Source organism: Phytophthora infestans, genomic scaffold, assembly GCF_000142945.1.
Source record: "Phytophthora infestans T30-4 supercont1.103 genomic scaffold, whole genome shotgun sequence".
NCBI classification, from domain to species: Eukaryota; Oomycota; class Peronosporomycetes; order Peronosporales; family Peronosporaceae; genus Phytophthora; species Phytophthora infestans.
The window spans coordinates 115,478-125,980 of NW_003303656.1; the positions used below are offsets into that span (position 1 = coordinate 115,478).

Below are 10,503 nucleotides of genomic sequence, written 5' to 3' on the forward strand. Positions count from 1 at the left end.
GAATTCCAAGTGTGGGAACTCGTCTTCTCTAAACACAACATCCCTGCTGTAGATAACACGGTTTTCTTTCGTGTCAAGGAGTCTATATCCCTTTTTGTTTGATGGGAGTCCTAAGTACATGCACTTCTTAGCACGTGGTTCTAGTTTTGTGCGGTGTATCTCAGGGATGTGAGCGTACGCAGTACACCCAAACACTTTGATGTAGTGCGCGGATGGTTTTCGCTTGAACCATTTCTCGTATGAGGTGACCTTATCGGTTACCGAGCTGGGAGTAATGTTCAGAAGGTCAGCAACGTGTTTGACGCATTCTCCCCAAAGAACCTGCGGTAGGTTACCATCAATGAGGAAAGCCCTGGTTCGCTCGAGTAGTGTACGCATGCGCCTCTCTGCAACTCCATTTTGCTGGGGCGTGTACGCATTTGTAAATTGTGCGTGCGTATTGTACTTCTGAAAAATCATTTTTCCAAGTTTCTCATATTCTCGGGCATTGTCGCTTTGAAGATGTCTAACTTCTTCATCGTGTATGTTCTCATTGAACTGGAGTTCGCCTACATCAGCGCGAAAAACGTTTTGTGCTTTCTTGCGAAAATCTTCATAGCATTCGTACAGCTCAGACTTTCGCTTGATGATGTAGATGAACATGTACCGTGAGTAGTCATCTATAAAGGTCAGAAAATATTGACACCCCGAGAGTGTGGGGACGGGTAATGGACCAGCCATATCAGAATGAACTTTTTCAAGAGGGAACTTTGCCCGTTCAACGGTACGTTTATTGAATGGGTTACGATGGGCCTTGGCGTATGTGCAGGAAGAGCAAAAGTAGTCTTTCTTGGAATCAAAGTCCTTCAGGCCCATGTCCATGACAGTGTTGGCTTTAGCCAGATCCTGCATAATGCGAAAGTTAGGATGACCCATTCGTTTATGCCAAAGTATAACATTATCAGGCTTACCTGAAGTGGCCACATGGGCTACCTGACTTGAGGTTGCCGGGCTCGCTTGAAACTGGTAGAGTCGAGTCCCTTCACCAATTTTGGCTTCAAATTTGGTTCGGCTAGCGAAGAACAGAACGCACTTCTTGGCGTTGGGGAAGTTGATTTTGAAATCATCTTCGACGGCTTGGCGCACGGAGAGTAGGTTGAACTTCAGCTGGGGCGCATATAGCACGTTGGCCAAGGATATTTCTCGTTCCTTTCCCTTCGTGTCCTTGATTGTCATCTTGACATCACCAGTTCCTTTTATCGGAATCTGGTGATTGCCGCCGACAGTGATTGACTTGCCAGCACTTGGGATCAGCTTCTCAAACCACTTCGGATTGGACGTAACGTGGCGAGTGCAGCCTGAGTCGACAGTCCACACTGGGTCATGCTCCGCATCTTGGGCGGTGAGACTTACAGCCTCTGTTTCTTGTCTGAGGTCCAGAGTGGTGATGGCTATGATTCCATACTCGTTGTCGGAGTCGGTGTCCTTGCGGCGACCGTGGAATTTTGGTTTCGTGACTTGCCGCCGAAACCGTCCTTGTAAGGATGCTGTCGAGCTTGATTGGACGAAGGTTTCAGCCTAACGTTGGCGGGAAGCACCGCTCCTGCCTTTACCTGACCATTTGGTAGGTGGCACTGTAGAACATAGCAGTCGACAGTATCGTGGTTGGTGCGCAGGCAGTATGTACAGCTCATCGTTGAGATGAGAGCCTTGCTCTCTTGATAGGGAGCTTGAACCAAGGTTGGTTCAGGTGCTAAAGCCTGTAGGGCCTGCTCGTTTCGGGTTTCCCTCGATTCGGGTGTTCCTTGTTTGAGCGTGTAGCGGTTTTTCGCCAGTTCATGCTGCACCTTGGCCTCGATGTGACGCTTTAGCTCTTCGTAGGGAATGAATTTCCTGCTACCCTTCCAGACCGATAGTTGCTGCTTCCATTTTCCAGGTAGCGCATGGTACAAGTAGAGTGAATTCTGTTCGTCACTGAGCACACTGTTTGTGGCTTCGGAGGCAACCTTCATGGCAGATTCGATGTCAATTATGAACCCCGTAAGGTCTGAACCTTCTTCATACCTCAGTGCCATCAGGTATGATAGCACATGATACGGGTCGCCGTGGATGGCAGCACCTTCGTACTTGCTACAGATCGTCTGGAAGATCTCAAACGCAGTAGTCTTGTCCTTGACCATGAGAACATGTTGGTCATCGATGGTCTTGATAAGGAAAGCTTTTGCTTTTGCCTCGTTGAGTCGAAGCTTTTTCGAGCTCAGCCTCTGGCTTTTAGCCCTCAGCTTCTCTGCTCGCTTCAGTTCATCCCGCTTCTGAGCAGTGAATGACTGGATAACGGGGGGATTCTCTTGCCCCATTTCCACATCGCCGTCGTCTCCGGCTGTGGGTGCATCCGAACTTGCGGAGCTGGCATCAGAGGAGGACTCGCTCGGTGAGGAGCCCACTATTTCGTCGGCCTTGGGAGCACCGGCAGCATCAAGCGCGGCGGACATGTTCATGTCGGACAGTGCCGGGTTGAGCTCTTCATCGGAGTCGAACTCGTAGTCGGAGTCACCGGTGTAGTCGATACGCTCGACGTAGCCAAGAAGGTTCTTTCCTTCGAGGGCGGCAGTGACGCGGGTCTTCCAGATGATGAAGTTCCGGCCATTGAGGCGCGGAAACTCGCGGTCGTCAGCGGTGGAGGCTTGCGTTGAGCTCATAACCTATTGAAGGTGAGGCGAGGAAGGTGGAGGAGCTTGAGTAGAAGAAAGAAAAAAGAGATGTGATTGAATTTTATGAGTCTGTCTTCAGAGAGTTTCCTGGCACCATTGATTTATCTTTCCTGTAAAAGGTGATGTATCGACTTATGCAGGATTGGGTCCAGAACATATTTTGTATGGTAAGACATTCTGTACAATAACTTGTACGCTATGTCACCAATTAGGACACATCATTGACAGCAACGACACTGTCGTGGCATACTGTATGGTGGACACAGTCTCCTTTGCAAACTCTATTCAGTATCGTACAACCGCAAAAATCGGGTGTTCCAGGTGTTTTCCGGGTGTCATGCTGCTGGTTGCGGTTTGCGGCCGGTGGAACAAGTGTTGGCTCTTTTCGCTTGCGTGTCAAATCGGTGACGATAGATCTCATCTGTGAACTTGACATGGCCAGTCAATGCGTTGGAGGCGACTTACGCTTTTTGCTATTCGAACGGTGCCGCTGTCATTTGCTACGTGGCGTCGCACCGGGACGGGGTGCGTTTAACAACTGGAAGTACAGTGGATTATAATAAGTCCAGCCGACATTCATTATTAAACAAGTATAGTCATGCTGTTTTGTACCAGAAATTCCGTGCGCTAAGGACCTGAGCCCCGCGCATCCAGCAGGTGCATGCTATAAAGCCGATGAGGATTACTCTCGGGTCGGCCGGTCAGGCTGGTACGAAAAAAAGCGATGCCGCATTCGTCGTGACGCTGTTCGTCCTAAGAGCGTAGTCCAAATGAAGAAGGTGGTGACTTTTGCCGGTAATGACTTTTGGGGGATAGAAAAAAGTAGGCACAAGAAGTCATCTCCTTGTCCAAGTCTCGGAAAAGTTGGTGCAATGACTTCTTTGCCTCAGCCTTGTTAAGAGCATATCCTCTTGCACAGGTTTCCTTTCGGTCATGCTGCTTGGAAGGGTTTACTTTGTATTATGCTGTTCGAGAGGTTTCCTCTCGACTGTCGCCGTAAGGCTTGTTACTCTTGCTTCGTGCGCGTGCCGCTCTTCACCAGCGCTGTTGCCCAGCCACGATGTCAGGAACACCATCACAGCAAGACGGGTATGAAGAAGAGAATTCAAGATTTCCAGCAGATACCAACCCCGCCCACTTGGCTACTGTGACGAAGCCGCCACCGTCGCTGTGGTTGCCGACCTACTACACGCAGTACGAAGAGGACCGCTCTAGCGCAAGTGATCAAGAGCCTATTTAATCAAGAACCCCCCCCCCGCAAAAGAGCAAGGCGCGTTGCTCAAAGAACGACCTCTACGACAGCAGGAGAAGACACTTCCACCAAGTCCAAGCCTGCTCCATCCAAGGAAAGGCTCGTAAGTCTGCCAAGCCTGTGGACAATGGAACAGCAGCCACGGCAACAACTCGCAGGACACCTAAGCCCAAGATGGCGGGTATGCGCAAGTCCTCTGCAATCAGCGTGGACAAGGTCGTAACCGAGGCTTTGCAAACCACGACGCAGTCCACCTCAAAACCAAAAGCAAAACGCGCTAGCAAAAACTCCCAGGGTGGCTCCAAGGGCAAGGAGAAAGCAGATACGACGGATGTAAAGACGATGAAGTGGACCGTTCAATTGACGGCTTTGGCGATTGAAGCTCGTTTTCAAAACAAGCAGATCCTAAAAAAGTTTGCTACAAAGAACTCGAACACGAAAGCCCAACGTGCAATGTGGGAGGACACTATCACTGTATTTCAGCAGCGCGCCCTGTTGGAGCACGCGTGGGGTGACGATGAACCTCGCAGTGTGACTGTCAAGCAGCTCAAGAACAAGCTGGATGCTGTTCGAGCCGCATACAAGGCAAAGAGAGGCCGTATGCTTGCCACAGGAAATCACCCTCCTAATTCCGACTCCAGTAGTGACGAGGGAGATGACACCTTGCGCAAATATCCAGAAATGCCTGTGGATTTTTTCGTCGATGAGCCTGACAAATCTTCAGATAGTAGTGCTGCCGACAGCGGCGGAGGGCGCAAGCTGACGTGCAAACCCACGTCAGTGCATCCGACCTATCTGAAGGAACTTGGCGCAGATCTTGCAGCACTATGGCCGCTGCTGTGTGGTGTGTTTTCGCGTCGACCTGGCTGCACGGGTGAAGCTTTCATGGAGACTGGCGTCCCAGCTAGAGGTAGCCTACCTACGAGCGAAAGTGATGACGATGATCACGCTGGAGATGATAACGTGGACTCTGATTCATGTGAATCACCAACCGAGGCTCGTGAAAAAGCGAAGGCAGCAGCTAAAGCAAAGAAACAACGTGACAAGCAATATAACAACGTTTCCACAAAACGACCTGCAGATGTAATGAGTGATACACTCAAGACGGGGTTTGAAGCAATTGAACGTGTTTTTTCGGCTCGTCACCAGCCGTCTCAAGACAATGGGGAGATATCTCGGCTGGTTCAAAAGCTGACGTCGTCGATTGATGAGTCGAATGCTAAGCAACAAGCCAACAGCGATGCACTTTTAACCAGTATTGCGGGTTTGCACCAAGCTACGGCTGGCTTCTACAGCGAAATGGCGAAGTGGATGCAGAATCAATCAAACGGTAGCTAGTGCTGCTCACGCTCGAGTACAACACTTGCTACACTCTCATTTATTCGTGATCGTTTTCGTAAAACCGATCTGCGTATGCATTTCTCTTTGCGAGTGCTAAATCAATTTCAGCTTGCGCTCGATCCCAACCCTCGTTAAACGCGTGCATCACGCGTCGTGAATCCTGTCTATCTTTAGCTTTCTGGGCCGCATTACGCTTCACTTTAAACTGGTTGTCTCCAATGTCGATCAGCAAATTGTGGAGAACAGCAGCGGCAGTAATTACGCGAGCGTTGGTGTTGTGTTTCTTTCGATCCGTCACTCCATGCAGAGTCTTGAAGCGGGTCTTTAGTTTCCCAAAAACATACTCGACTAGAATGCGCGTTTGCGAGAGATGATAATTGTAGCTACCACAAAACAGACAATAGCAAGAAACAAATCAGTATTTCGCGTAAAATGTGCGATACAATCATCCTTACCAGCGCTGCTTTGCCGTCAGCCGCTTGCCACCCCGCTCATCGAATGGCACCATAAGAAAAGGCCACGGTTTAAAAGAACAGCGGACTGATTCCACATTGACTGGTCCGAATTGCTGCCACTAAAAACACCTAAGTAGTGAAATTTGTAGCGGTAGTCGATCGCAGCCGAACAATTGTAGGAAGGTTTGCCACTCTTGTCGTAGAATCCCTGCATCACGTACAATCGTTTTAAAACATGAACATGATGGAAACGTAGCATCGTACATACCTGAAAGTCTTTCGGTCGTTAAGTGCGTACAGGAGCCCCGTCGAAAATGCAAGCTACATCAGGAAAATCAGCATTGCGTGCAGCAAAACCATCGGCCAACTCACACCATTCATCGCTCGCATCTGACGTAGGAAAATATATCACGTCGTCTTTCATTTCGAGCAGAAGTTCTTTCAGTTTAGCAATATACCGACTAGCAACAGGGCATGACATTCGGAGCTGCGCTGCAGCCCCACCAATTCCATCCCCATCTTGACCACATCCGTTACCATAGTATGTCAGTAGCACGGCAAGCCCAAAGTCAAAAGCATACTGCGCGTTTTTTTCGGGAAGGCCATACTTCTTGTAGTACAGCGGCTCCAAAAATGCACAAAGAGCGTCGAACGACACTGGTGAACAACGCAGAGTTTTGCGATATGCTTTTGGTGATCGTTGAGCCTTCAACTTTGGGTAAAAATCTGAGCGAACCCTGATTTTCTCTCCGGGGGGCGCGCGAAGAGATCTCCAGTCCATCGAATTGAGTACAGCTCCCAGCATGATGAAAAGCAAGATAATCACGAATATCTCCATGGCTTCAACATCTGCATCAGCTGCAGCGTACTGCTGCACTCCCGTGACTGTAGCTCGTGTCTGGGGCAACGGATGGCGCTGATCGGACGCGACTTCGTCTTGAGAAGCTACATCGGCATCGATGGCTGCCTCGGCAACGTCCTCCGCAACCCCCACCACACCCAGCAAGCCGCTGTCGACGTCCATGGCGTCGCTACCGACGCAGGAACCCCTCGCGTCGCCGTCGCTGTCGCCGCTCTCCATGCTGAGTAGTGCTTCAGCTCTGCCGTCCCCCAAAAAAAGTCGCTGCAAGCCCAGAAAAGTTGGTCGCTGTCCTACTTTTATTTGCCGACTTAAAAGTTGTCAAAATGGCTACCAACTTTTTTTCGACGGTCTTGGAAACGCAAAAAGTCGTTGTGAAAAAGTCATCACTTTTCTATTTGGACAACGCTCTAAACTAATCGCCGGAGAGCAACTTCGGTGGTAAGCATGGACAATCTTTACTGTAACGAGGTTTGGTTCGTGCTCACTTTTCAGTGCAACGCCGTCCACAACCTCGGTCACCTCGCGTACAGTATGGTGTCAGAGAAGACCATTGCTTGGAGATTAACTCGACTAATGAAGCAGATGCTTCAGATCTTCAAGGAAAAAGCGTGCCGACAACAAGCCCTTTGTTACAAAGTTTGTACTGCTGGCAACGATGCTCCTGAACTTATCCTGTACGGTACAGCTTACTGTTTCTCTAGATCAAATCCAAATTTACACTGTAAATTCATTATGCCACATTCGAAGTTGGTACAAAAATATTCCACAGCGGAAGTACTAAACTTACCATGAGACTCTCCATACAAGTACTGTACCAGTACAAAGAATTTAGTATTACTCAATCAACCTCGTAGGTGCTCGTATCCGAAAGGGGAAACAGCGATCAACCAGGATCTGGTGGCCCGGCACTACATGATTTTCGAGCTACCTGCGCGTCTAAGTTGAGCTCCAGCTAGTATTCCCTTGTCAAGTTTTTTGTCGTCCCAGACTCGAGAGTAATCCTCATCGCTTTTTTAGCATGCACCTGCTGGATGCCCGAGGCTCAGGCGTTTTGCAGAATGTTAAGCATAACAAGACGTGATCAATGATGGATGTAGGTTGGACTTTACCACACAACTTCCAGTGCACTGTACAAGCTATCGTAATTATGTTTTTAGACGAGACTGTGTCCGCCATACAGTATGCCACGACAGTGTCGTTGCAGCAACACTAGGGCCGCGGAGTCGTGGAAGCGTACACACGGTCATGACTCCTTGATGATCGCAGTGACTCTAGCGATTAAGTGGCTTTGGCTCATTAATCAATTCGCCTCCTCTCGGGCAAACAACTTGGCTAAACCCTTCACACCAATCCACGATGGTTAAGTCTTTCGCGCCGTTCGTGACGTCTGCGGCTCTCCTCCTGGCGGTTGCCACCTCGGCTTCCTTGCCGAACGGGTCGTGGCCAGCCAGCAAGGGCACCGTGCAGTACTCAAAGGCCTACGTCGTCAAGGCTGGCGAAGTCTTCGACGGCAAGATGAAGACGTTCGAGCGCTCCGACGTGTCGTGCGAGGGCCAATCCGAAAGCGGGGCGGACACGGCCGTGTTCAACGTCGAGACCGGCGGCCACCTCAAGAATGTCATCATCGGCAAGAACCAAATGGAGGGCGTGCACTGCGACAAGCACGACTGCATTATCGAGAACGTGTGGTGGGATGACGTGTGCGAGGACGCCCTCAGTGTCAAGGGCGGAACGGCGTCCAGCGTGACCAAGGTCATCGGTGGCGGGGCCCGGTACGCCGACGACAAGGTCATCCAGCACAACGGCTTCGGTACGGTCGACATCGACGGCTTCTACGGCGAGGACATCAGCAAGCTCTACCGTTCGTGCGGCACTTGTGGCAACAGACCCAAGAAGGTGTCCGTGTCCAACACGTACGTCCTCAACCCGACCAACGCCATCGTGACGGTCAACAAGAACTGGGGCGACCAGGCCACACTCCGCAACGTCTGGGTCAAGTCGAGCAAGCCCACCGTCAAGGTGTGCCAGTGGTCGCAGGGTAACGCCAACGGTGAGCCCAAGATGCTGGGTCACGGTCCGTCTAACCCTCTGTGCAAGTACTCGGAGAGCGACGTGCACATCAACGAGGACATGTCCAAGGCAGCCAAGACTCCGTCGTCGCAAGAGGAGCAGACCGATGACGGTGACTCGGTCACGCAGACGGAACCACGCCGACGCCCACCATGAAGCCTTCCAAGAAGTCGAAGACCCCCCTGACCACGGCCCCCACCGTTGAGAAGAACGTTGAGGATGTCGAGCAGACCATCCAGCAGACCGTCAAGAACACGACGGCTTCCGTCCCGGACGGCACGTGGCCGGCCAGCACGGGCATCGTCCGCTACAAGAAGCCGTACACGATCAAGGCCGGCGAGGTGTTCGATGGCAAGATGCAGATCTTCGAGCGCTCGGACATCACGTGCTCGGGTGGTGAGGGCCAGAAGGACACGGCCGTCTTCCTCGTGGAGGCTGGCGGCACTCTGAAGAACGCCATCATCGGCAAGAACCAGAAGGAGGGCGTGCACTGCGACTACCACGACTGCACCATTGAGAACGTGTGGTGGGATGACGTGTGCGAGGACGCGCTGAGCATCAAGGGTGGCTCGGCGTCCAGCGTGACGACCGTGACCAACTGCGGCGCCCGCTACGCCGAGGACAAGGTGGTGCAGCACAACGGCTACGGCACCGTCAAGATCAAGGGTTTCTTCGCGCAGGAGTTCGGCAAGCTCTACCGTTCGTGCGGCACGTGCGGCAACATTCCCCGTAAGGTGACGGTGGAGAACGTGTTCGCCATCGACCCACTCGTGAGCGTCGTCACTGTCAACAAGAACAACAACGACCAGGCCACGCTCAAGAACATCTTCGTCAAGACGACGGACGGCAAGAAGAACGTCAAGGTGTGTCAGTGGTCGCAGGCCAGCAAGACGCCGTCGAACGTGGGCGACGGTCCGTCGGGCAAGCTTTGCCAGTACTCGACGAGTGATGTGCACATCAACGAGGATTGAACTCGTTGCTCAACGGATAGCAGTGAAGAAGTCTAGTAGTTTGCGTATGAGTAGCGTTTAAAAAGCTAAATAGATGGTTGTTGATAGAGGAACCTTTTGTAAGGTACATGTACCAATACTTTTGTTTAACTGGATAACAATGTCGACAAAACGCGAAGTTAAAAAAAAATATTCTTGAAGAAGTTTGACAGTGTCTAGCTTTTTTCGTGCAAAAATTTCACACATTCCCGCAGCACAGATTGCCGTCTGAAATCTCGAACGCAGGAATAAATGTGCATAATTAGTGCGTCTGGGAATCTCAAACCCCTTCGACACTCAAAATCTGGCGGAGAGGAATGTATTATAAGTCGGAATAAACTGTTATCTATAGGTACCAGATTTACACCTATTGACTTTGTAGCCTTATACCTGCGATCTTCAAGCGTCAATTCCGCATCTGCTTTGATCACTTTAAGGTAAGTTGTAAACTGAATGTATTTATAGGTAGGCTAACCTTGAGATAAATTTACAAACTACAAGTCATCTTAAGTAAAGTATGTCATCAGCCACTGGTTGACGACGCTGGTACCATGTACCAGGTATCCCGAAGTGCTGATGTCTCAAACTTCATGTAATCAGGGGTACACTTGGGGCTACGTACCCCGTTACAGTATAGCTTCGTGTTCGTCGTTGCTGGAGCGTGGGTAGCTCGTGTCGTATGGCCGAAGTGCTTGACAGCCCAAGACGTTGAACAGAGAGATCGATTGTCGTATGAAATACCATTCCCTGTGGGAAGAGGCCAGGCCCAGCAGTACATAAAAAGTGGACTGTCAGTGCCCAGCATTGACACCGACAGCCGATCCTGCATCTTTTCCTACGCCTG

The 10,503-nt window shown here is 50.7% G+C and overlaps 1 protein-coding gene across 1 annotated transcript; it reads left to right on the forward strand.

Annotated features, from left to right (window-relative positions):
- Positions 1-7,956: 7,956 nt before the first annotated feature.
- Positions 7,957-9,641, forward strand: PITG_19366 (polysaccharide lyase, putative; the record flags this gene model as incomplete). The annotated part of the gene is made up of 2 exons (XM_002896121.1): positions 7,957-8,712; positions 8,913-9,641. 2 exons carry the CDS (start codon positions 7,957-7,959, stop codon positions 9,639-9,641), a joined length of 1,485 nt encoding a protein of 494 aa, XP_002896167.1.
- Between the last annotated feature and the right edge of the window lie 862 nt (positions 9,642-10,503).